The sequence below is a fragment of the Cololabis saira genome, chromosome 6 (genome assembly GCF_033807715.1).
Source record: "Cololabis saira isolate AMF1-May2022 chromosome 6, fColSai1.1, whole genome shotgun sequence".
Lineage (NCBI taxonomy): Eukaryota > Metazoa > Chordata > Actinopteri > Beloniformes > Belonidae > Cololabis > Cololabis saira.
Window position 1 is genome coordinate 40371841 of NC_084592.1, and position 25946 is coordinate 40397786.

The window sequence follows — 25946 nt, forward strand, 5'->3', positions numbered from 1 at the left end:
AAAGAAAAAACACACACAAAAAAAAAAGGAGAAGGGCGAAAATAATGAAGTGGGAAGAATACTCTTCGTTAGAATACCAGGGACTTTTCCCTAGAACAAACCAATAGTAACTAGCTGTGAACACAGAATAGACATGGTTTGGTGTGTGCCGATATAATCAATTATTCACTAAAGGTTTGAATTGCATGCTCACTATGTTGTTATGAATTGTGTGTTACTCATAAACTGTTGTAATAAGTTATGCTGACGTTGCCACCTGGCAAGGGTTTACCACTCAACACTGTGGTGTTGAGGGCAAGTTTCCCTGGCCATGTCTGCAAGGGTCGGCTGATGAAGAGGCCCACAGTGACTGGTCATCGTACCATTGGGATGGTTTAGTCCTGGGATGGTTCAGAGTTATGGTCTCGCCGCCACTTTGGCAGCCAGGGAAGTGTTTTGTATGGTGACCATCACTGTGAGATGTACTTATTGGTATATTAATGTTGAAAACACTTTTACCTTATAATGTTGTTGTGTTGTGTTAGGGGACCCCTAGTGGGAGGACTGTGTAAGGTCAAATAGGTGGGATAGTTATGATCCTTTTAGGTTCATAGGGGGGATTGTAGTGGATATTTTTATATAATCATTTTTATATAACCATTTTTATATAACCATTTTTATATATATAATCATTTTTATATATATTCATTTAATCATTTAGACTAGTAAAAAATAAGGAGGAAAAGGGTGCTGGGAAAATGCTCTGTGCCTCAAAGGAGAGACAAAGGAGGGTATGACCTTGAGTGAACTGCAAGCGAAGCAAGTAAGAGGCGAAATAATGAAGATGATTGTAAATGAGCACCAAAGCTTCAGGTTCATATGTGGCAGTTATCTAAGCGATGATAAAGGGAACATAAACAAGAACTTCAAAGTAGTAGGAACAGATGGGTATGGTGAAAATAATGCATTTATTGTCATATGTCTCTTATCTCCCTATAAAAGCCGTAGTTTCGGAGATAAAATTTCAGAGTGTTTTGGGACCGTGAGCAGACCACTCTCCTGTGAAAATTGTTTTTGGATTGTACTTTTTTACAATAAAGAACCTTCACAGTATTTTTGTGGACGGATACCAGCCAAAACTTGGACTTGTGTTTTTTCTTTGAACCTTGGACCAAGGGATTAAAACACTTAGAAAAACTTGGACGTAGGTTTATTGGATTATCAATTATTTTTATATTCTACAGGCTCAGCCGGGCGGGGTGAACAGACCCTACAGAATTTAGTTGATTTCCTCCGATTCTGTGTTGGCAGGGTGAGGGGAGACCACTTCATATATGTTAAAGCAATAAAAAACATGTTTTTCATAATAGGTCCCCTTTAACTCTGTCTGGTGTCGTGCGCTCGGGTTCAAAGAAAGAAATCCATAACAATTACGCAATTTGGTTGTTAGGGTAGCACTTTGACCTGATTGTTCAAAGATTAAGAGATTCATATTCTGTGTTAATCGTAAACTGTCGTGTTTGTCGGGTATTGAGACAGAGAGGATGAAAAGAAAGACGCAGGGAATTGCTCAGTTTCTTATCAAAAGAAAGCCTGAAAGTCAGGGAGATACTGTAGCAGCACAAGTTGGCAGGCACCAGCGCCACAGGACGACGGTCAATAACAACTCCAGTACCAGTCTACTAGTGCAAGTCATTCCTCACCAGGTCAGAGTAAAAACGATGTAGCAGATAAGGCAAAACCAGATGGCCACGAACAGTACTACCAGGGCTCTAAATGAACACTAGCCAACCAATTAACACGGCCAAATGCTGGTTAAATTCAGTTTGGCTGGTAAAAAAGAAAGTTTACACACTTTGACTGTGTTGGGGTCGCCCATATGCCCATGTGAACTCTGAACTTATAAATATATATGAACATTTTGTGAATGTGTGTATTCAACTTTGAAACTGCTCAGCTGAAAATCGGCTGTAATGTGCCTCCAAAAATGGCCGCCGTGCCATGAACTACAATCCCAGCATGCCTTGCGGGATGGGGCGGCGCCTGAGAGCGACGCGCACCCAATCCCGAGCGAGGCACTGATGACGTCATCGCAGCGCGCGGAAATACAAAACTCCGTGCTGCACGAGACTTCTCTCTTCTCTTCTCTTCAGCCAACGATCCTGGACGCGCGTTGCTGTCCAGCAGCTTTTAAGAGATGTGGGGGGAGGGGTTTCAAGGAGCCGTCGAGGCCCGCACTGACCGGGCGCAAGGTCCGATCCCAGAGCGCTGCGCTCTGGACTCTGTCTCCCTGCCTTAACTCCTTTCTTTTTCTCCAAGCCCTGTCTTCCATTCAGGACGACCGCTCCGGGAGCCAAAACCCGCCCGGAGCTCCAGCCTTTGGACCGCGAGGCCCTCGCGCAGCCCGGCGACACAACACGGGACGAGCCGACGTTCTGAAGGGAGGAACCGGCCCCCCGTGCGCAGCGAGGCGGTGTTCTGAGGACGCGGTCAGGACCAGAGAGCCGGTGTGAGGTTTCTCCAGACACTGTTCACTTTTTCTGTGGAGTTAGGAGAGGAGAGAGACCGAGCGGCCGCAGAAACTGAGGACCCCCGCCAGGAACCCCCCGGCAGGACTCCGCCCGCAGGCGACGGAGCCTGCAGCTTCAGGTCCGGACTCCCGAGGACGCGTGAGCTGCGGTCTGGGCGATCAGTCACTGGTGTAGACCTGAATTTATGTTTAATGAAATTACTGTGTGCATATTACGGTTATTTGTTCATTTGGTGGTGCCGTTTCGCCAGTAGTCACGTTTAAAACACCGGGAGTAACATCCGGTCTAATTGCACGTGGCGTGGTTACAGTCCCGCCATCTTTAAAAAACGCAGCCATCTTTATGCAGCCACAATATTTTAAACCGTACATGTTCGTGATATCATTTTTATTATTGCTTTGATTTCTTTTTTTCATTCCATGCATTTAACTTTCATTTCATTTTTATTGATTGTTGTTTTTCTAGTTAATTAATGGTTTTATGATACTTAAGTTCTGCCATCGGGATTTATTGGGTATTTGTTTATCATCTTTGATACCCGTATGTAAATAAATTCTGATTGATTTTTAATGAGTGGTTGTTATTTCATGCAAGATTTGGTCACAAATTGATTTGTTTGACAGAGCCTAGTGTTCGGATCTCACTCCTTCAATTATATTATAGGCTACTATACTTAAACCATAATCATATGAGACTGATTTTCTGCTGTTTAGTTCTCCGGAGTAAGGCCCCGGAGTGGTGCCCCTACGAGAATTATTATCATCTTGGTAATACAATTTGATAAATAGTCAACTTTATTAATTATTAATAATTATTAACAATATTCATTAATAGCCTTCGATAACTGGACAGCCAAGCTACCTGAGTTGCACAACAACTGATAGTGATTGTATGTTTAGCTTGTACAATTAACATCTACCAGTCAAACTTGGCTAGTGATGAAGAAAAAAGTTAATTTATAGCCCTGACTACAATGTATTGTTAATGACATTAAATGGCATTCATTGAGATTGCATAGAGGATAAAAGCAGTTTAAGGGTCTACCGAAGTTCTAACTTGTTTTAGTACCCAAATGCCTACAGCTGCTAATAAATACAAGAAGTAGACTTAGTAATTTGTACAAGTGTACAAATATTAAGTAGCCTATATAGTTAAGTATGTTCAACTTTAGCTGTAATCCCTGTAGGTAATGATGCCATATGGATCTAGTTTTTATTTGTGTTTTATGTATTAAAATAAATGAATTGGTACGGTCATATGGCATTTTGAATAGAAAAATGGTTTACAATAAGGCTATGATGGGTAAATACATTTAGCCAGTCAGACTATGATGGAATCAAATTGGTTCAAGAATGAGTCCCAGCCTTGTGGCACACAGTCCACAGTAATTTCACACTAGTTCCACAGACCAGAAGCTGTTTCATAGTCCAGAAGATGCTAAATGGCAGGGAATCAAGTATTCAGGGATGTAACCTAGTGTATAGTTGATGGACACTCCAGCCATAGATATAAAACACTGGATGTCACAGCCTTTTGGCATGGCAAGTCATCTTGATGCATGTTTCCTGTTTTTCAGTCAGTCAATACGTTTTACAGCCACCTGCTGGATAATGCTTATTGCATTGTCGCCAATCGATGTTCAGTCAAGCAGCGCTATTTCTGGATGAAAATGGTGGTAATACTGTTGGCCCCTGAAGGTTACATTTGGCCCCACAATGGCCCCTGTTTCAGAAAAATCCTAGAACCGCCAGTGATAAAAAGTTCCCACAAAATGATGCAAACTCAAAACAGAAATGAAGCAGATGACACTGAAACAAAAAAGAAGCAAAATGAATAAAGAAATGTTTTATATCATCACACGGAAAGAAAAAAAGCGCAGCAGGAATTTCCCGGTGAGGTTGGAGGCAAGTTGAACATAATTTAGTTTAAGATGTCCATCCATTCGTATCTCAATTCCTCAATAAATCACTCGTTCTGATCATATTCCAACATAAACAGTCATAAATGGATGAAGAGGAAACCCGTCTGTGGCTGCATAAACAAATCCGGTGGATCTGGTTTGTGAGGTGTTTTTATTGAACTGTTTAAAGGCATTAAAGTGAGTTCTTAATGAGGTCTTCAGATTATTTTATTTTCAATCAATCATGTACAAACTTCTTCCCTGTTGCACATTCACATACATGCATTCTGCTCATTGAATGCAAACGGATCACTTCATGCAGCTGGTTCTGATGTTTTTGCAGCAACATTCAACAGCAGCAGTGAACAAACATAACGGCAGAGGTGCTGAGACGAAGAGAGCAGAGTAAACGGTAAAAGGACATGAGGTGCTGGACACGCAGAAATCTTCAGTCGGGACTCCCAGAAAACTGTAGAAAAACAAAAGAATAAATAAAATCCTGCAGACGGACAAACTGAGCGCATCTGATTTGTTGTTTTTCGCACCGGTGCATCAGTCGTGCTTGAATGTCAGAGGAAGTCGGTGTCTGCGGTTCTCCTGGTCCAGAGCAGAGGAGAAACACAGAAGAGAGGAGGAGGAGGATGATGACGGTGACGACAGAATTTAAACTCAGTCGGAGTAACGAGGAGTTATATTTCTGTCTAAACAAAACCATAAAACCTCAAATCGGAAAGAAAGAAGACAGAATTCTAACATGGACTTTGATTTCCTAACAGATATCAAGATAGATTTTATCATCACTTTGCATTTCAGGTCTGCAACACATCCCAAACAAAATTTGGGACCGCAAAGTTTTGTCAAGTTGCCATTTCTTCTAAAAACAACAAACAGGCTGGTTGGATCGAGGACATCGAGGAGTAATAGGGGAACCGGGAACCGTCGCAGTAACAAGGATTTACAGAAAAACCCTTCAAAGTAACAAGGAGTTACAGAGGAACCGTTGGAGTATCGCGGAGTTACAACCCATCGGGGGAACGAGGAGTTACAGGGGAACCGTTGGAGTAACGAGGAGTTATAGAGGAACCGTCAGAAAAATGAGGAGTTACAGGGGAACCGTCGGAGTATCGAGGAGTTACAGGGGAACCCATCGGAGTAACGAGGAGTTACAGAGGAACCGTCAGAGTAATGAAGAGTTACAGGTGAACCGTCGGAGTATCAAGGGGTTACAGAGGAAACGTCAGAAGAACGAGGAGTTACAGAAGAACCGTCTGAGTAAAGAGGAGTTACAGGGGAACCAGCGGAGTAACAAAAAGTTAGAGGGGAACCAGTGGAAAAATGAGCAGTTACATAGGAACCCGTCGGAATAACAAGGAGTTACAGGGGAACAGTCGGAGTATCGAGGAGTTACAGAGGAACCGGCGGAGTAACGAAGAGTTACAGGGGAACCAGCGGAAAAACAAGGAGTTACAAGGGAACCGTCGGAGTATCAAGAGGAACCGTCGGAAAAATGAAGAGTTACAGTAGAACCGTCTGAGTAAAGAGGAGTTACAAGGAATATCGTCTGAAAAGCAAGGAGTTACAGAGGAACCCGTCAGAGTAACGGCGTAAGTAAGTAAGGACAATATTCAAATCCTTTTAAATTTTCTTTGAGAAACAATGTTTTTAAACATTTCATTGATTTTCTCACATATTGGTAAAGTAAAATCTTCTCCTAACAGACTCATCAAAGTATCCATGAAAGGTTTCTTTTCGTTTCATCTGTTAAAAATAACAAAAGTTTTCAATTTTCGCTCTAAACTGCCTCATTATTGACCCTTTTTGGACTTGGTTGCAGGACCTGAATCTCAGACTGTCTTGGATTTATAGTCTACCAGCTTTCTTTTTCTTTTTCTAGATCGTATCCATATCATCCCAAGATATTTCTTTTTTCTGTGAGGAGTGCGTAGCCATGGTTACCAGCACATTGATCCACTGGGATTGGGCATAGATGTAAAGAGCTCTTCTGTCTGTACGCAGCACCATCACGTTCTCTGCCCTCAGCCGTCTCATCTCCTTCTCTCCGTCAGCAACAAACACCTGCAAAGCGACAAAAGAACAGTCGGCCGCCGGAACTCTTTTTACATTTTGTGTTTCATTCAGTGATCGCGGACTGACCGCCTGGATTTTGTCCGGTGGTGTTTGTGTGGTTTGAACATCTGAGCAGCTGCAGGCGGCCGTTGGACCTCTGTTTCCTGGGTCTCCCTGAAGGCCTGGGAGGACAAACACTGGACAACAGGCGGCATGATTACTCAACATAACACCTGATGGGTATGAAAATAGGTAACGGAAATGCTTATATGCGATTTAGTCAGCTGCATTTCCCAAATCCATTAGGGTTCTTCTGTTCAGGCTTCACCAGTAGGCGAAAGTCTTAAAAATAAAAAGCTGTTCCAAGGAGTGAGTTAAACGGACCCATCCTGCGATCACAAACCTTGTCCAGCGAGCCCAGGCTTTCCGGTGGAACCAGGCAGTCCTGATGGACCAGGACGTCCCAGCTTTCCAGTGGGTCCACGAGATCCCTTCAACCCCTGAAAACAGTCATCAATAAACTGGCCGATGAAACAAACCTCTCAGCATCACCACAGCGTGATGTGAAGCCATTACCCACCATGCTCCCTCTTGCTCCCGTCTCTCCTCTGGATCCCTGCTCCCCCCTCATCGCATCGCCCCACTGACCCGGGTCGCCCTGAAACAGTGCAGAGTACACCATCACAGTTTCTTCCCACTCCCACAGTACTTCAACTCCTTTTAAGGTGCATCAGCAGATCTTTTACCTTCTGTCCGGACCTTCCAGGGATGCCGTGCTCACCCTGCAGACGCACACGAGATGAGTCAGCACGCTTTAAAGCTGCAATTACATTTTTAAAAAGACAGGAAATCCTTACCTTATCTCCACGGAGGCCTCGCTTTCCTTTCATACCTTTATCCCCCTTTTTGATTAATAAAAATAAGCACCAAAAGAAATGGGGAAATGATCAGCAAATGTGTTGGTTTAAAAAACAAAGCTGAAGCGGCGCATCCGTCACTCACCCCGAAGCCTTTGTGGCCCTTTCTGCCCTGCGAACACAAACATGCACAAGTGTGAGGAGTTATCATCATCATATTTCAACTTTAACCATGTTAAAATAATTTGCACCACTTTCTCTGGAGCTCAGAGAAGGAAGACATGGTTCATAGTTTAAAAAAAAAAAACAATGACACAGAAGATGCAGCCAGATTTCTACAATTAAAGCAAAGATCACTTCCAAGAGGTGGATAAAAGACAACCTCGTCGTTGGGCTCAAGTATGTGAACATCACTGACTTTTTCAGTGAATCTCACATCTTATACTCCTGAAACTCCCTCCAGTCCGGAAGAACTGGCGGACCCTTTCAGATGAGATTTGAAAAGTCTTAAAGAACCAAGAAAGGTCTTCCTGTCTTCTGAACAAGAACATGGGCCTCATTTATAAAGCGTGCGTGCGCACAAAACAGGGCTTGAAAGATGCGCACGCCACCTTCTAGAATCTACGCAAAGGTTGGGATTAAAAAAAAAAAACTAACGGAAAAATGTGCGTATCTTTACGCCAACCCTGACGCTAGCGCCCGAACATTTTGAAGATATCGACGCAGGCGGTGAGGTGTGAAATGAAGCCAGATTCATGTCATACTTTTAATGTCATCACATATCAGACTTATAGATCCATGTACACCCAAGCCGGCGGCGTTATAGATCTATGTGTTCCGTAAGTGAGCCATTACGCAGGTATTTGTAGTAGGTACTATACGTTCATATATCATACTTCCATCTTCAAATGGTATGGAGTGGTGAATAGCACCAGAATGATTATTTATCGTGACAAAGTGTGTAACAATCAGTCTAATTGCTGAGTAAGAATATACATTGCGTGGTGACAGTCGTGCATAATGCTGCACAATGGATGCGCTGGCACTGCTTGAGGATCACGTAAATGGCAGGATCAGGATGGAGAGAGTAGGGACCATGAAGATTTCCTGGCCCATGATGATGACTGGCTAATAAGCCGATTTTGATTCCCTAGAGAAGTGCTGGATCTATGTGCTGAACTGGGTCCAGTGTTAGACAGACCGACCCACCGGAATTGCGCCATCCCGGTGCATATACAGTTTTCTGTTCATCCTACGGGTAGGACGATTGGTGGAGGTAGGACAACTCGGCAGAACACCGGCATCGGAAAGTGACTCGGCTGCTCAGCATGGCCAGAGCTGCGGGCTGGTGCCCGTCGCTGTGCTGATCATTTATCCCGGTCTCAGCGCGATCAGGCTAGGATGAAGCCCGACACGCTGAGTACTGACAACTGATTAATGTAATAACTTGAATAAAGTACAATCAAACTAAGTTTTGCTCCCGCTTTATTTTTAAATACGCACACTTGTATGCTTGTGTGTTGTGCGGTGCGTTTGTGAGTTGTTGTAAGGCGGTGCTCCGTGTGTGTAGACAGCGTCTTTTCGGTCAGTGCGCCGACACAAAACTGAGGGTGCGCCTTTCCACACGGCGCCCGTACGGTCGTTAAAATACGGTATTATTTAAAAATGACCAAAATATATTTCTAAATTATTTAGCAGGATAACATATGTCTCATTCGTCCTGACGCACAGCAGAAACAGACTGCAGGAAGCCGCTGCGCATGCTCAGCAGGCTCATTTATATGCAAATACAGTCATCACGTACTTTGCATTGCCCATTCATGGTATGAAGTGGGCGTGTAGAGGGCGGGATATGAGGTGAATTCACGTGCACAACCTTCCAGCTGGACTGTGATTTATAAAGCAAACATTGCGTACAAGTGTGCGTGCACACGGTTTTATAAATCAGGATTTTTTTGGTGCGCACGCCATTTTCGGCTTTTGAGCGCACGTACACTTTTAGTATGAATCCTACGCACTCTTTTATAAATGAGGCCCCTGGGCATTATCACAGAGTCAAAGAGCCAAAACACTAGAGGCTTTGGGTCAAGGAGATGGATCTGTCTGGTGATCCCTGGTTGGGTCATCGATAACCAGAGTGGCCGTCAAATATCTGATATCTGCAGCATAACAATCCCAGGTTAGATGTACCTTTATCATCCCCGGGGTCCCCACGTCTCCGTACAGACCCCTCCAGCCTCTGTCACCCTTCTCTCCCTGTGAACACATCAGCTCTGGTTAGAAAATACTCAGCATTTTAGTCATGTAAGATAAGAGCAAACATGTTTTATATCCCTAAATCCAAATAAGCTGGGACAAAATAGAAAATTCACAAAGATATGGATTTGCATATTTCTCCTTTTACAGCGCACAATGATTAAAAGAGTTTGGAAGGCATTTCAGAAAGTAAAGGAACATGCATTTTAACTGCACACATGTGGTCTCCAAACCCCCAGATGGACCATCACTCATGTGAAGTGCAAGGACCGACAAATCCGTATCAGTGGGTTTCTTTTGGTTCTCCTTGATTACATGGGCACCGTTTGCTTCAGATCAAAGATATAAAGGTCCGGAGCTGAGGAACAAAAGAATACTGGTTCGGGACTGGGCCGCATGTAGTCCAGACGTGTCCCCAAGAGGAGGAAATAACAGTCAGATGAAGTTCATTGTGGCCCCAGCTTTTCCTTACTCTAGGTTGTGCAGTCGTGGCTGTTTATTGTATCGAACGGTGTCCGGTTGAGTTTTTTCTCTTTTGGGAATGACTTCATTGTTTGTATTAATGTGCTTCCTCAGATTATACTGCGTTGAGTTCTCTAGCACGCCTTAATTCATCAAGTAAATAAAAAAAAGATTGTAAAACAGTGAACGTTCTAGGCTTTGTTGAGCAAGCTGGATGTACCTGTGGAGGTGTGGGATGTCCTGGGAGCTGCAGAGGGGCTCCCCGCTCTTTTAGAGTTTTATCTCTGCTTAGATTTGCATCACCTAGATTATAACGTGTTTGACGTTGGAGACCACGTCACCGTCCAGGAGACAGGGAACAGAGCGGAAGATGTTGGGGGTTTTCTTTGGGATAGACGAGGACGGTTTAAAAAACAAGCACGTCAGAGGAAAAGCCAGGGCGCCAAGACGTCTTGGAGGCACGAGAAGTACGAGAAGATGGACATTGAGATGGTTTAATTGCGTGAGTGAGTGTTGGAAAAAAAAGTTAGCAGGGGGAATTTATCATGAGACTACAGGTCTTTCAGCATGTGTATTACAGACTGCAGAGGCAGCAAGAGCCACAACAGGTTCTTGAGAGAATAGCTCAACGGAGATAACAGTAATAAAGTAAAAAGATGGGTTATTTTTGCTATCACATCTGCCTCCAGGCGCCACTCTGGGGTCTGCACAAGTACCATCACAACATTTGAGCAGGAACATTGGAACAATTTAGGATTAAATAGTGAACTTTCAAACTCCAACATAACTACCACAATATGAATGTTTCACCAGCAGGAGATGGAAGGATGTTGGAGATGAAGCTGTCAGGGAGGAGAGAAAGAAGACTGAGGAGAAGATGAAGGAAGACGGTTGGTGTGATAGAAGAAGACGAGATGGGAACAGATGTGACCCCTAAAAAGAAAAGCCAAAAACAAAGAAGAAGCTTTGTTTTAAATTATGTTCAAACCTGATCTATCAAGTATATTTGACCCCTAATTAACTATTTTAAGATTTAAGCTTCAAGGTTCTGGATGTCTTAACCCGTGACTGAAACGCTGTGGGCGAGCCAAAGTCATCCCCATTCCTGGATGGATCATGATGGCGCACAATTGAAGGTGCGACTTATTTCAGCGTTGGCCTCGAGACAGTAAAGTCGTCTAGTTTGTTCTTCAGCTACGGGTCCGGGGGAGTTTTTGGGTCACAGAGCAGCTAGTCTGCTGGGGGCGTTGCGCTCTTATCTCAGTAGCCTTTAGTTGGCGTCGCTGGTGTCGGTGTCTTTACGTACGGAAGAGTATTAGGGCCACTTAAAAAAAATAAAAAGAATTCTGAGGAAAAAAAGTCAGAATTCTGACTTTAATCTCAGAATTCTGAGAAAAAAGTCAGAATTCTGACTTTAAACTCAGAATTCTGAGAAAAAAGTCAGAATTCTGAAAAAAAATAAAAAGAATTCTGAGGAAAAAAAGTCAGAATTCTGACTTTAATCTCAGAATTCTGAGAAAAAAGTCAGAATTCTGACTTTAAACTCAGAATTCTGAGAAAAAAGTCAGAATTCTGAGAAAAAAGTCAGAATTCTGAGAAAAAAGTCAGAATTCTGACTTTAATCTCAGAATTCTGAGAAAAAAGTCAGAATTCTGACTTTAAACTCAGAATTCTGAGAAAAAAGTCAGAATTCTGAGAAAAAAAGTCAGAATTCTGAGAAAAAAAAGTCAGAATTCTGACTTTAAACTCAGAATTCTGAGAAAAAAGTCAGAATTCTGACATTTTTCTCAGAATTATTATTATTTTTTTTTAGTGGCCTAGAATTCTGACTTTTTTCTCAGAATTCTGAGATTAAAGTCAGAATTCTAGGCCACTAAAAAAAATAAAATAATAATTCTGAGAAAAAAGTCAGAATTCTGACTTTAATCTCTAAACTCAGAATTCTGAGAAAAAAGTCAGAATTCTGACTTTTTTTAATCTCAGAATTCTGAGAAAAAAGTCAGAATTCTGACTTTTTTCTCAAAATTCTGACTTTTTTCTCAGAATTATTATTTTTTTTTTTTAGTGGCCTAGAATTCTGACTTTTTTCTCAGAATTCTGAGATTAAAGTCAGAATTCTGACTTTTTTCTCAGAATTCTTTTTATTTTTTTTAAGTGGCCCTAATACTCTTCCGTATTTACGTGATGAAGCAGCTTGGTGTTTTTTTTTATTTGGAGTACTACTGTACATGTTTAGACTTTGTGTATTTAAAAAAACGACTGGAATTATCAAAGCAACCAGTTCCCCCGGTACCAGGCGAGTCCGTGCCCGGGAGGAGGGTGTTAGGTTGTACCTCTGGCCGGCTGCCTGTTTATAAATTAAACATTTAAGTCTGGATCGCAATCAAAGACAAGCGTGCACACCTTTTCCCCTGCTTGTCCTAGGGTACCTTGTAGTCCTGGTTCTCCTTCTGGACCCATGATGCCGGGCTGACCCTGAAATGAACAGCTTTCATCAGTTTTTATTCCTTTATATGTCCAGAAGAAAAGAGTAGAAGTGTTTAACGCTGTACCTTTGCTCCTCTGGGTCCTCGGGAGCCCTGTAAACAGCAACAACATGAAGTACGCTCTGTGCTGCTGGTTATTAACAACAATATGAGAACAACGGCTCTGAGCCAAGAATCGCACCTTTGCTCCTTTAGCTCCTGTGACGTGTTCAGTAATGTCAACCTGGAGAGTCAAACACCATCAGCTAGTGTGAGTTCATGCATGTCTGTTTCTGTGCACGGAAAAATCTGCATTTTGAAAACAATCAATATTAAAAGCCAAACTTGTACAATTAAACTTGTGTTTTCTACAGAAACCAAAGGAAAGTCTCTCCTGTTGCAGCAAAAGCAGAGTTATTAGTGCAAGAGAGAGACAGAGAAAACTTGTCACCATCAGCTCTGCTTTGCGTTTGATTGATGGAAACATGGGAGGAGGAAGAGGAGGAGGGATGAAGACCTGGCACGTCCACGACGACCACCTGCCGCTTCTCAGCAGAGATCCTGCAGACAACAGTCACACACGGGCTCTCAATTTAGCTCAGGTTTAGTCAGTACTCGAGTTGTAAAAAGAATTCAGGGGGGATGGTGGATTTTATCATATGGGGACAGATAATTTGTGCTGATTACAAATAATATAATATATTACAAATAATAGCAATGACCAAAACACCTGCAAAAATACTGCAGCCTTCTGTAAGCTTTAAATATCCACTGGGATTACATCAAATACATCAAAACACAACAATAAAAAACAGTTTTCTGAACTTATCAATATGATTCTGTCCTTCACAGGATAAGTAAAATGGATCACTGCAAAAACTCAAAATCGTAACAAGAATATTTATCTTATTTTTAGTTAAAATGTCTCATTTTAGTAAAAAAAATCTCATTACACTTAAAACAAGAATCATCACTGGAAAAAACAACAATTTTCACCTGTTTCAAGTAGATTTTCACTTGAAATAAGTAGAAAAATCTACCAGTGGAACAAGTTTTTTTTTTTGCTTGTAATAAGAAGATAAAATCTTGTCCCAGTGGCAGATTTTCCTACTTATTTAAAGTGAAAATGTACTTGAAACAGGTAAAAATGGTCAAGTAAGTTATTTTTCTGGTAATTACTCTAAATGTTGAAATAGCAGTAAAACCACATTCATTGATGAAATGACATAAGGGATGGAAAGGGGGGATGGCATTTTTACAGGGGGGATGATTTTGGCCGTTTTTACTTCAAGGGGGATGCCATCCACCCTCATCCCCCTCAACTCGAGTACTGGGTTTAGTTACACAGCGTCGATTACAAGACAAATAGTCTCTAGGTGTGTCTTAGTACTCACTGGAGGTCACAGAGGAAGCTGCTGGTTGGAGGCCACTGAGCAAGGCAGTCCATCCTAAAACCAGGTGAGACAGCATCTCTTCTTTTCCTGCAACAACTGCATGTCTATAAGACGTGACGGAAGCATGTTTCTTCAGCAAGTGTGTGATGCATTTATGACAGATATCGCTCGGTCTTGGTTTCCAAGTATTGATTTTAAAGAAAGTAGACAAGAATGTCTACTTTCTGCTTGCATTTGTGTGGTCAATTGAGTGAGGCGGGTATGAGACTGCAGCCAATTTGAAAAAAGCATACTACCTATACAGTGTACAGTATGTACTGCAGTACATACTACCTACACAGTGGAGTATACAGTACAGTATGTACTGCAGTACATACTACCTACACAGTGGAGTATACAGTACAGTATGTACTGCAGTGCATACTACCTATACATGGCAGTATACACAGTACTCGAGTTGTAAAAAAAAAAATCAGGGGCGGTGGTGGATTTTATCATATGGGGACAGATAATTTGTGCTGAAAAAAAACCCACAGTTTTCTGAACTTATCAATATGACTCTGTCCTTCACAGGATAAGTAAAATGGATCACTGCAAAAACTCAAAATCCTAACAAGAATAATCGTCTTATTTCTAGTTAAAATGTCTCATTTTAGTAAAAAAAATCTCCTTTTATTTACTAAACACCAATTTTCACCTGTTTCAAGTAGATTTTCACTTAAAATAAGTAGAAAAATCTGCATGTGGAACAAGATTTTATTGCTTGTAATGAGAAGATAAATCTTGTCCCATTGTCAGATTTTTCCTATTTATTTCAAGTGAAAATTTACTTGAAACAGGTGAAAATTGTCAAATAAGTTATTTTTCTGGTGTTATTTTCTGGTGATGACTCTAAATGTTGAAATAGCAGTAAAACCACATTCATTGATGAAATGACATAAGGGATGGAAAGGGGGGATGGCAGTTTTACAGGGGGGATGATTTTGACCGTTTTTATTTCAGGGGGGGATGCCATCCCCCCTCATCCCCCCTCGAGTACTGAGTATACATACTGTATACTTCACTGCATTGGTAGTATGTTTTACTGATGTGGCAGACTTGATTGTATGTGGTGTACTTCTAAACTGGAGGAAGTGAACGTGACGGCATCTAAAGGTTTTCTGACTAGTGCTTTGGAAACTTTTATTCCTCGTACAGCGCAGCACCGTGTCCCCCACAAGTGGGGCGAACAGATCTGGGAAAGCGGCTGGAACACGCCGTTGGCCGGCTCAGCGCAGGCTAATGTACAATAGTGGTTAATATTAGTTTACATTCACTCAAGCTGCCAGCTGTTCAGCTCAGCTTCGTATTTCACCCTTCCAGTCCAGCTAAAGGAGCTAACTTTGATTGACATGCGGTGGGCGTGTTCCCTAGGGTTGCCACCTTTCAGAAATAGAAATAAGGGACGTCCTGATTTCAGCAGCGCAGGAGCCAAAAAAAAAGCCCCAAAACTTCTAAACGGAATAAAAATGTGTTTATTTTATATGAAAAAACAAAATGCTTTGATTTAAAGTTTAAAGTGCTTTAATAGCATTGAACTTGCATGACTGTACAGACAGCCAACCATACTAGCAACTGAAATATCCTCCTATGCTATGTATGTCCACATCAGCCAAGATGTAGAATATAGCTAACTAGAATATGGTGTAAAAGTTAATTTATTTCAATAATTCAACTAGAATATGGTGTAAAAGTAAATTTATTTCAATAATTCAACTAGAATATGGTGTAAAAGTTAATTTATTTCAATAATTCAACTAGAATATGGTGTAAAAGTTAATTTATTTCAATAATTCAACTAGAATATTGTGTAAAAGTTAACTTATTTCAATAATTCAACTAGAATATGGTGTAAAAGTTAATTTATTTCAATAATTCAACTAGAATATGGTGTAAAAGTTAACTTATTTCAATAATTCAACTAGAATATGGTGTAAAAGTTAATTTATTTCAATAATTCAACTAGAATATGGTGTAAAAGTTAACTTATTTCAATAATTCAACTAGAATATGGTGTAAAGGTTAATTTATTTCAATAATTCAACTAGAATATGGTGTAAAAGTTAATGAAAATACGGTACAAATCGTGTCCCGTATTAGTTCAATACGGGACGCAACATTTTTTTCTCAAATAAAGGACAATTCCGTATTTTACGGGACGGGTGGCAACCCTAGTGTTCCCATCAACTTCTCCAGCATCATGGCGTCCCATACGAAGAAAAACGGGCTTCAAAAGTGCTCTTCAGAAACCGTGGGTTCACATGACCTAATGCTAATGCTAATTGTTTTGTACAGTCTGAATTTGTAGCTTCATCACACATCCAGTTGTTTGGCGCTATTAAAAAAAAACAGGCCAAACTGTCTGATAACAATTAATGATCAATATTAATTTGTATATGTCGTCATTTTTCTTGGGCTCTGACCTCTGCTGCCCACATCTTATTTAATTTAAGTGCCAGTGAATCTGCAGTGTTGCTGTATGAACGAGAATGAACCCGTAAAAAACAATTAATTCAACTTCATCCATTTAAACACTTACTAGTCTTTATTCTGTAGTTTCTACTAGGGTTCAACCAGACCTAATACATCGTGGTAAAGAAGGAATTAAATGGATTCGTTAAGTAATGCATTCATGGTTTGGATGCCAGCTGCCTAGCCCACATCTCTCTTCGTGCAGACTTTGCAACATCTTGAACCCTGCAGGACCTGGCACGCGCTGAAGAGTACTACTGTAAATACCAGCTCACTGCAGCTGAGGGTTCAACGGGGTTTAAACTGAGGAACCTGATCACAAGTGATGCTAGTGGTTAATACATGTAACTTGTAGAAAAAACAAAGGAAGAAGAAGAAGCTGTAAATCATCAATGCAAAGATCTAGCACATTTCTTTTTCTTTTGTAAAGTCTGCTGCCCTACAAACAAGGAAATATTGGATGACAAAGAGCTTTGTGCTTAAACTCTAACGGGTTATCACCTAAGAATTGAAGCTAGTTGATTTTAACCTTGAATTTTAACGTTTAACTTGAGATTTGATTTTAGAGGTCTGACCTGAATCCGTTTTGAAATGTGTTCGACTTTGCAGTGATGTTGTTGGCCTCTTTCCTTTAAAGGTAGGGTAAGTGATTCTACACCCTTTCTAACCAGGAAAGCGTCTGTCACATTTAGTAACTATGCAACAGGAAATCAAAGTGGAGTCCAGAGGAATCAGACCAGTCCTCACTATGAAAGAGGAACTAATGACGACGGCTGGTCGAGACCTCCTCTGGTAACCACCCTTTCAAGTTTTACTCTCTCTTTAAAATCATATCCACATTTTTATTCTTCTCCCTGGGAAACTCAAAAGTCGGCAGCCCTGCGGGTACAAAACAAAACGATGGCTTGAGGATTAAAACCGTGAAGTCAGGTGTCGGACCCCCGGCGGTCGGATGCAGAAACTGTTCCCCTTACAGTCGTGCACTGTGCACGCGTTTGGCTCAAGACCTCCCCCTCGCTCCAGACAGATTTACAGCTCAGGTTTTTTTTCCATAAATGAACCCACTGTGGCCTTAATAGATCAATCTGTGGCGTTAAAGTGCAGCGTAAGCGCTCTGACAGCGAACACGCCCGCCAAGCAAAAACATGCATCACAAGCATCCCCATCAAACTTGGGGTTAAATCCTGGCAGGAGTGTGTGTGTGTGTGTGTGTGTGTGTGTGTGTGTGTGTGTGTGTGTGTGTGTGTGTGTGTGTGTGTGTGTGTGTGTGTGTGTGTGTGTGTGTGTGTGTGTGTGTGTGTGTGTGTGTAATCTCACTCTTCTTATCAATAAACTCATGCAGATTTAAACATAACAAGCAAATAGATCCACGTTGATTTCATGGACATTGACAGTTAAGCAACCATCCAGTCCATGATTGTCTTCCTGACTCATCAATAAGCAGGCTGAGGTCCAGCCCTCTGGTGGAGGTGGTGGACACGTCCACCCCGACAGGATCCCGGTCCGAAGCCCCTGGCATGCGGATCTGGGTTGAACATGCGTCCCGGACGGTGCCGTGCGTCTTACCTCGGTGCCGTTTCCTCTGGACGCGCCGGTCCTGCAGAGCTGGAGTCCAGTCTGCTCAGCGCGGAGGCCGACCCGTCTCCATCAAGAGGGGAAATGCGAGCACTGGCAGCGCTCAGCAGAAATAATCAGATAATTGCTTGAGCGCGGAGCCAGAGAGAAGCTTGCTCATCAGACCTGGGGCTGGAGGAGGCAGCGAGACGCAGCCACTTCACCACAACTGCACAAATGACCAAATGACCAGTTACCGTTCAGCCTGAACGCAACTGTTGCTGACACCAGTGGCCTGACAGATATACTCACAGAAATGACAACACGTGGAGTTTTCTAGGTGCTTTAAATGAGATTTGCATTAAGTGAAATAGTCCTTACTCCCTTTTGATTTAAATCTGTGACGTAAGGCACCCACGGGTGTGTCTCTGTACACTCTGACATTCAATTCAGCTTCATTTACATAGCTACAAATATCATTTCAACGCACTTCTTAGTTCAGTTAATGAATACAAAGCCAATAAAATATGATTAATTATTGGTTTGCTACAGAAACCGACAGATTGCATCAAAACTCTTCTGGGATATACAGGAATCCCCCATCCTGAGCAAGTACCAGGCGACTGGGGGAAGAAACAACTCAACAGGAACAAACCTCTGACAGAACCAGACTCAGGATTTTATAGTTAGCCAATGAAGAGAAGCTAAAACTGTGACAATATGACTTCTGCTGCTAGTTCTCGTCAGTCTGAGACTGGGATGACAGATTCTGATCAAAAAACAACTGTATTACTAGTGGTTGGAGTGATAAAAGTGTGATAAAAAGTGATAAAAGTGTCCCTGATGCGTTCGGGTCGAAATACAACTGGTTTTACTTGCTCACAGGTGGGCGTGGTTGGAGACATGTACATAGGCATGAAAGGATGGCTCTGCTACTTTTCAGGGGAATGAAGCAACTTTAGAGGAAAGCAGAGCACCCACTGTAAGGGTGCGTCCCAATACTCCCCCTCGCCCTCCTTTTCTTCCCTAACCCTAACTTTTGCGCGTTCCCGTGAAGGTAGTGGTGTCCCAATTCCTCTTTTCACCTAGGGGGAGGGGGCATAACGAGGGCTAGGGGCTGAGAATAGCCCCTTCAAATCGAGGGATTTCAGATGCTGACTTGGCGAGCGAGGGGGTATGAAAAAAAGAGGCTCTGCGTCGATTTGACTCGCCGACCGAAGGCAAACAGGCAGACTGGTCTCAGAGAAATAGAGAGAAATAATCCTGTGACTCGTCAGATTTGTTTTGGATGTTTCTGATATAATAGTCTTCAGAAACCACAAAGTAATCCAGCTGTTATCTGGGTAATTTACACACTTTCAGATAAAGTTGCGGAAGATCACGCCAGAATAAAGGGATTTATGGTTCCGCGTTACACCAACGCAGATCCTACGGCGGAGGTTACGCAACCTACGCCGTAGGCTCTGCGTCGATTTAACGCGGACCCAAGCTCCGGACCCGGCAGACAGAAATCTCTAAATTTCGGAGCAAATTTCTTAACAGGCGTAGCTACAACTGTTAGATTTCATCTATTAAACCAACATATTCCTAAATGATTTATTTCAGCCGGCGTGATTCTCAACAGAGCTGCGTCCCGGGAGAGAGTGTCTCTCCCGGGGCTGACGGAGCAGCCTGACCCGGCGGACACGTCTCTTCTCGGGCTGTGAGCTGAGGCTGCTCCCCGGGGGCGGCGGCTCTTCTCATCTCCGAAAACATCGGGTCAAATTTCTTAACAGGCGTTATTTGGATAAACTGAGCCCCGGTTGGGGATCTTAAGGTTACAATTATACCTGAAAAAATATTAAAACTTAATAAAGTGCCATATTAACAGCGCTACAGCTGAAATTAAAACAGCTTTTGGCTCTCAGCTTCCTGATCAGGGTAGGGATGAAAACGAGGGGTAGGGGGAGAATTGGGACAGGCACCTGGGCCAAGTGCCCTAGATCTCAAGTGCCCTAAAATCTCCCCCTTCTTTTTTAGGGTTTAGGGAAGAAAAGAAGTGCGAGTGGAGAAAAGAAGGGCGAGTGAAGGAGAATTGGGATTGGGCCTAAGTCCACGCTAATTAACACACCAGGGGGAGTATGAGTGGTTGTGTTTCCATTGAAGGATGTCCTTTTCTATATTTGGGTTTAGCACAGATCAAGGGGGTAATGGAAACACGACTAGTGAGCCTGCAGCCTCCTCGATGGCTCGCAAGCGCCGCAGTGATGCCAGAGAGGACGTTTTTAGGGACTACAGTCAAGTCTTCAGCCTCTCAGACCAGAGTTGTCATTCAAGGAATTAGTCTGGTTTCTGTGATCCAGCTTTGATTCCCAGGTTGCAGTACCGGCGGGCCCAGCAGAACCGGCCTCTTAGATTATATTTCTGTCGAAAGGCTGTGCAATGGTGTAGAAAAACTCTTCTTTTGTTGATGTTGCAGTTAAAAATGTGTTGATCAAAAGGAGTTATAGCAATTCTGCAGCAATCTTGATTGTTTTGGATCACGACACTCCTGCAAGAGTCATCGCAAGAGGCCCGCCCTCGCCACATTTCCATTGGTTCGGTACGCTCTGCATTGATCGAAGTGGGTGTGAACGTGAATGGTACCAGACTATTTCATGAGAATTTTTTTAAGGTCATTTTTGAGAAGTGAGGCATTATAGCCAACCAGCCTCCAGCAGCACCACCCGGCCTGTCCTGACCGCCTAAATGCAACATGATATTCTGCACCTCAACGTCTCCACGAGAATATTGTAGTTTTTAATAAATCCAGTTCAGGTTTTTCCAAATTTAAACTTGAGCTGATATTTTTTGTCAAATGACTTCAGTACACAAATAGTGTAAAAACGCACTCAAAATCATTTTGATTCACTTTCTTGCAACTCCTGGAAGCACATATTGGAAAAACTAGAAAAAATAAAGAAAAAACATTTATTAATGTGAAGTCGTCGTCATGGAAACTTGACTTTTCTTGATTCCCCTTCCGTACTGCTGGGAAAATATATCTTTTTCTAACTTATTGTGCTTAAATCTCTGTCAACTTCAATCCTACTTAAAACTACCAAATATTGAATTATTTTATTCATCTTAACCCTTTATTTACCAACTTGAATATATGAAATTGTTTAAAAAAAGTTTAACATTTAAAAGTTAATAACCTAATTAAAATGACAAAAATGTCCATTATAATCTTTTCTTTTTTAATCAGTTTATACAGAATATAATCCTGCATTCATCGTATTTGTTAGCTTCCCATGAGGCCTCACCATTTCTCAATTAGACTGATGCATAAAGCACTAATTTCTTCATGGTAAAACATTAAAAACAAAACAGAATCAATGTTACAAAAGATTGGGATATTTAAGAATTTAATCAATTGATTTTATAAAACTGACATGTTATCAAATTTAAATTGCATGGTTGAAATAATTTTTATTCTGATTCAGTTTTTGGGAGGACTTTCATCTTCTTATGACCTGAAAGGGTAGATTTGTTCCCAGTGAACTATTGACCTTTATTTAAAAAAAGAAAAAAAAGTTCTGACAAACGATAGTTTAAAAACATTGGGTTTCGTCTCGTAACAGAAAAGGGTCATTTAAATGTTGATAACCACGTTTCATTTGACAACTCATCCAATTTATGTGCATAAAGGTAAAGAAGTGGAGAGAAATGCATCTTTAAATAAGATTACTCCGCTGCCATGGGTCCCGGTGACGCGCAGAGGACGGAGAAAAACCCCTGGAAAACTGGACCCGAGCGCATCAGCAACACGCAAGGAAACATGAAATAAGTTCATCAATTCTGTTTTATTAAGTATTTAAAACCAGAAAAAGGCTGCAGTGCAGACCAAACCAGTCTGTTCACAACAATACAAATGCAATAGGACATTTCATTTGGATGTAAAAGGTGTTTGCAACTAAGAAATACTACAAATATACAAAAACACTGATGCGCTGTAAACAGCCTTAAACAGGCGCAGGACTGAAAGTGGTGCGTATGTACAGACATGGGGAAAGGGTGGACGTGTGATTCCGTCACTCCTCGGGAGGTGGAAGAAAGAAAAAAAAAACATGGCACTCGTGTGGAGACGACGCTTTAAAAGTCCTGCTGCTGCGTGAAGGTGTGACTGTGCTTCCCTTTGAGAGTTTTTAAAAACGGCCCTCTGCGCAATGGTTCCGGTTAAAAAAAAAAGGGGGAAAAGGAGCCGCGGAGGAAAGTCCGACACATCCACAGTTAAAACCACAAACACGTGCAGCGGCACGGGGATAAAAACGCGGCGGCTCTGAAGAGTCCTAGTCGACAGGTCCGTCTGAGGTACGATCAGTGTTTGAGCTCGGCGCCGCAGAGACGCGCCTGCAGCTCCTCCACCACGCGGCCCATGGCTCCGCCCAGCTGCGCGTGCATCTCCCCCAGCTGCTGCGGCGAGCAGCGCCGGAGTTCCAGCGGCGTCACGCGGCAGGTCAGAGCCTCCAGCGCCGACGGCAGATCCTCGCGCTGCGGCTCCTCCTGGAGTCTGCTGCCGTCTCCGTCCAGCCCGTCTGGAGGCCCGACCTCCGACGCGTCCTGGTCGGGCTTCACATCTGCAGACGGCGGTTCGTCCTCCAGCGCCGCAGCTGAAACAGAGAAGATACACTTACACACCCGTGGAGGAAAAGCTGGGCAGTGGAGGCAGAGCAACGTGCATGTTTACCCACCATGCACCTCTCCCGAGGGCTTCTCCTCCTCGTCCAGGTTGGGAGGAAGCTCAGGCTCGTCCAGCTCAGAGGTCATCATCTCCGTTTCATCGAAGCTCTTCAGCTCGTCTCCTCCTCGCCCTTTACGCTGCAAGATCACAGAGTTCAATTCAATTCAATTTACCGTATTGAACCGAATATAAGACGACCCTGATTGTAAGACGACCCCCTCTTTTTCAAGACTCAAATTTGAAAAAAAGACTTTTTTAACACCAAATTAAATTTTTATACAGAAAATAATTACAACATCTGAAACAAATGATTATAACAATATATTTGAGAGAAAAAGCATGTTATTTTGCCTCATTCAAATCATGATCTTGAAGTTTGCATCATAACTTCTTCGACCCACTTTTCTCCACATTGTCGCTACGTTTCACCATTTTCTGTTATCTCTTCTGTTATTTCCTTGTCTTTTCTTTCTTACCGCTATTTTTTATTTTTCTTCTTCATGCTACTGCTATTTTTATTTTTCTTCTTCGTGACAGGGGTTTGCTTTGCCCTGGGAAGTTAAGTTCAGCATTCGCTTTAAAGATATCTGGCGCCATCTAGCGTTGTGAATGAGTATAACGTCTAGACCCCGAATGTAAGACGACGCCCACTTTTTCAGTCTTATTTCAATGCAAAAAACCCCGTCTTATATTCGGGCCAATACGGTATATAGCGACTATTACAACAGAAGTTGTCTCTAGGATCTTTCCAGAGACCCAGAACATGATCCCCGAGCAATTATTACATAAACATAAACAATGGCAGTTAAAAATTCCCCTAGTGGGAGAAAAACCTTAAGCCAAACAGTGGCAAGGAAAACTCCCCTTTAGGAGGGAAGAAACCTTGAGCAGGACCAGGCTCATAAGGGGGGACCCTCCTGCCAGAGGCCAGCTGGGCAGAGCAGGAAAACAGACAGAGAGAATGAAGAACAGGGAAAGGAGAGACACAGACACAACGGCTAACTGGTGCAGTACAGGGATGACTATATGAACAGATGTAGACAGCAGACACTGAGGGGGTCGGGGGGGGGCAGGATGTCAGCAATATATATAGCAAACGTTAAACACATTCTGATGAACTGGACTTGGGTTTGGGTCGTGGTTCTGTACGCTACCTGCTGCTCGTAGGCCTTCAGGGCCTTCCGGACGTTGGGAACCTTTGGGGAGCGGATGGGGAGTGTCTTGATTTCGCTGGGAGTCAGAGCGCTGAGGTCGCCGACCGTTTTGATGTTTCTAGCCCGGACGAGCTTCCCGAACCCCCGAGACCTGCGCGGATCAGCACAACAGCTGGTTAGAAGGACTCGGTTCAGCTTCAAGCAGGGTCAGAAACTGTGACGGGTGTGACGTCCTCACCACATGGTGGAGGAGATCTGAGGCAGCACGGCCTCCACGGGCGCCGAGCAGCCGACCAGGGCGGGGTAGACGCAGTCCCTGGAGACGGCCCGGGGCTCCTGACCCATTTCAGAAATCTGGAGGGAAAAAACAAAACAAGGTTCCCTTTAGTTTAGCGAGTCATCCAGACACAAACTAATGAAAGACGCTTCAAGTTTCAATAATCAGCGAGTCCGTTGTAAACTCTCAGCACCACGCAGTAGAGGGCTGCCTTGGGATTTCTGGGGGGGAGCGGGCGGTTTGAATTTTGCTGCTGGCGGGAACGGGTGGCTGAAAAAAACACTGCGGGATCGGGATGTAGTCTAGCGAAAAGATGGAAATCAATGACATGGAAAAGAACCTCAAACAAGGTCTTTACAAAACAAAGACAAAGCAAGTCAGATATTTGAAGACAATGTAACGGCCAAGTGGTTAATTTGTTAAATTAATTTGTTTCATTCATTAACTTTGTTTATTTTACCACCGATCCAATCGCCATCAACACAATTTTTAAGTCATACTACTCCTCTCTCTATTAATCAGAATCTCCACTTGACACAGCAGAAATGACCTCCTTTCTTGATAATATCACTGTCCCTACTATTAATTTGGATGTGGCTAATGGCCTCGATGCTCCTTTCAGCTTGCAAGAAATTGCTGCCGCCATTGAAGCTATGCAAAGCAACAAGGCCCCTGGTCCCGATGGGTTCGGCGCTGAGTTTTTCAAAAAATTCAAAGACAAATTAGCCCCCCTTCTACTCTCAATGTACAATGAGTCCCTTGATCATGGCTCATTGCCTCCCTCTTTAATGCAGGCGTCCATTGCCCTCCTTTTGAAGAAGGACAAGGACCCTGAATCATGCACTTCTTACAGGCCCTTGTCTTTACTGAATGTGGATGTCAAAATTTTAGCCAAAGCACTAGCAATTCGTCTTGATAAGATCCTTCCTAGCATCATATCTGAGGAGCAGAATGGTTTCATCAAGGGACGCCAGCTCTTTTATAATGTTCGTACACTTCTAAATGTGATTCTCTCTAAAGATTCTTCTCCACACCCTGAAGTTGTTATCGCGATTGATGCTGAAAAAGCATTTGATCGTGTCGAATTTAACTATCTTTTTGCAACACTTCATAAATTTGGATTTGGACACAGGTTTATATCTTGGATTAGACTTCTTTACACTTCCCCTCAGGCCAGCATTCACACCAATGACAACTACTCCACTTATTTTACATTATCACGTGGCACGAGACAGGGCTGCCCTCTCTCCCCTTTGCTATTCGCTCTATCCGTCGAACCACTTTCAATTGCTTTAAGAACTCTTCCTCTATTTCGCGGAGTCTCTAGGTCCAATGTGGAACTCAAATTGTCACTTTATGCAGACGACCTCCTTTTATATGTATCTGACCCTTTAACCAGCATTGCACCAATATTATCTCTGTTGAAGAATTATGGATCCTTCTCCGGCTATAAGGTCAATCTTCACAAGTGTGAATGCTTCCCCATAAACACCTCTGCTTTACAACTCAAACAATCTGATATCCCCTTTAAACTCAGCCCGTTGGGCTTTAGATACTTAGGGATTAATGTGACCTGCACTCTGCCCTCTCTTTTCACCGCTAATTTTTCCTCACTGGTAACTCGAGTGAAGGCGGACTTACAGAGGTGGAACTCCCTACCATTGTCGCTGATAGGAAGAATTAACACAGTGAAAATGACTGTATTGCCTAAATTTTAATTTTTTTGTTCCAATGCACTCCTTTATTTCTACCAAAATCTTTTTTAAATCACTTGACCAAATTGTTTCCAACTTTTTATGGGCCGGTAAGACACCCAGAGTGAGGTATTCGCTTCTCC

General features: G+C 42.7%; 3 protein-coding genes across 6 annotated transcripts in view; all 3 read right to left on the reverse strand.

The window, feature by feature from the left end:
* Positions 1 to 4722: 4722 nt before the first annotated feature.
* On the reverse strand, positions 4723 to 7131 carry LOC133446538 (acetylcholinesterase collagenic tail peptide-like). 3 transcript variants are annotated; one of them, XM_061724584.1, is made up of 6 exons: positions 7058 to 7131; positions 6881 to 6977; positions 6565 to 6674; positions 6367 to 6486; positions 4956 to 5007; positions 4723 to 4879 (listed from the first exon to the last, which is right to left on the reverse strand). In XM_061724584.1, the coding sequence occupies exons 1-5, from the start codon at positions 7106 to 7108 to the stop codon at positions 4963 to 4965; spliced, it is 423 nt and encodes a 140-aa protein (XP_061580568.1). In that variant the 5' UTR covers positions 7109 to 7131; the 3' UTR covers positions 4723 to 4879; positions 4956 to 4962. The 3 variants fall into 3 exon arrangements, with proteins under 3 accessions (XP_061580568.1, XP_061580567.1, XP_061580566.1); XM_061724583.1 differs by having other exon boundaries at positions 4723 to 5007; XM_061724582.1 differs by lacking the exons at positions 4723 to 4879; positions 4956 to 5007 and having other exon boundaries at positions 6230 to 6486.
* A 56-nt stretch (positions 7132 to 7187) lies between these two features.
* On the reverse strand, positions 7188 to 18076 carry LOC133445635 (macrophage receptor MARCO-like). The gene is made up of 10 exons (XM_061722958.1): positions 17989 to 18076; positions 13912 to 13998; positions 12969 to 13078; positions 12720 to 12761; positions 12605 to 12631; positions 12456 to 12527; positions 9525 to 9590; positions 7480 to 7506; positions 7335 to 7379; positions 7188 to 7259 (listed from the first exon to the last, which is right to left on the reverse strand). The coding sequence occupies exons 2-10, from the start codon at positions 13985 to 13987 to the stop codon at positions 7188 to 7190; spliced, it is 537 nt and encodes a 178-aa protein (XP_061578942.1). The 5' UTR covers positions 13988 to 13998; positions 17989 to 18076.
* A 3705-nt stretch (positions 18077 to 21781) lies between these two features.
* Positions 21782 to 25946, reverse strand: part of rif1 (replication timing regulatory factor 1) — a 44161-nt gene continuing 39996 nt past the window's right edge. For both annotated transcript variants that reach the window (XM_061724112.1, XM_061724113.1), the window contains exons 32-35: positions 24071 to 24186; positions 23833 to 23983; positions 22689 to 22815; positions 21782 to 22607 (exon numbers count right to left, since the gene is read on the reverse strand). In XM_061724112.1, the coding sequence (XP_061580096.1) occupies positions 22315 to 22607; positions 22689 to 22815; positions 23833 to 23983; positions 24071 to 24186 (687 nt within the window). In that variant the 3' untranslated portion in view covers positions 21782 to 22314. The remainder of the gene's footprint in view (positions 22608 to 22688; positions 22816 to 23832; positions 23984 to 24070; positions 24187 to 25946) is intronic.

Bases quoted from the DNA above. Each gene is read 5' to 3' on its own strand.
- LOC133446538 (XM_061724582.1), bottom strand. From the start codon at position 7,108: ATGAGGGGGGAGCAGGGATCCAGAGGAGAGACGGGAGCAAGAGGGAGC. The intron at 6,978-7,057 runs GTGGGTAATGGC...GACTGTTTTCAG, and splicing joins CGGGAGCAAGAGGGAGCATG to GGGTTGAAGGGATCTCGTGG. The intron at 6,487-6,564 runs GTCAGTCCGCGA...GTCGCTTTGCAG, and splicing joins CACCGGACAAAATCCAGGCG to GTGTTTGTTGCTGACGGAGA.
- LOC133445635 (XM_061722958.1), bottom strand. From the start codon at position 13,987: ATGCTGTCTCACCTGGTTTTAGGATGGACTGCCTTGCTCAGTGGCCTC. The intron at 12,762-12,968 runs GTGACAAGTTTT...TTGACTCTCCAG, and splicing joins AACGCAAAGCAGAGCTGATG to GTTGACATTACTGAACACGT. The intron at 7,507-9,524 runs GTACATCTAACC...TTGTGTTCGCAG, and splicing joins GGACCCCGGGGATGATAAAG to GGCAGAAAGGGCCACAAAGG.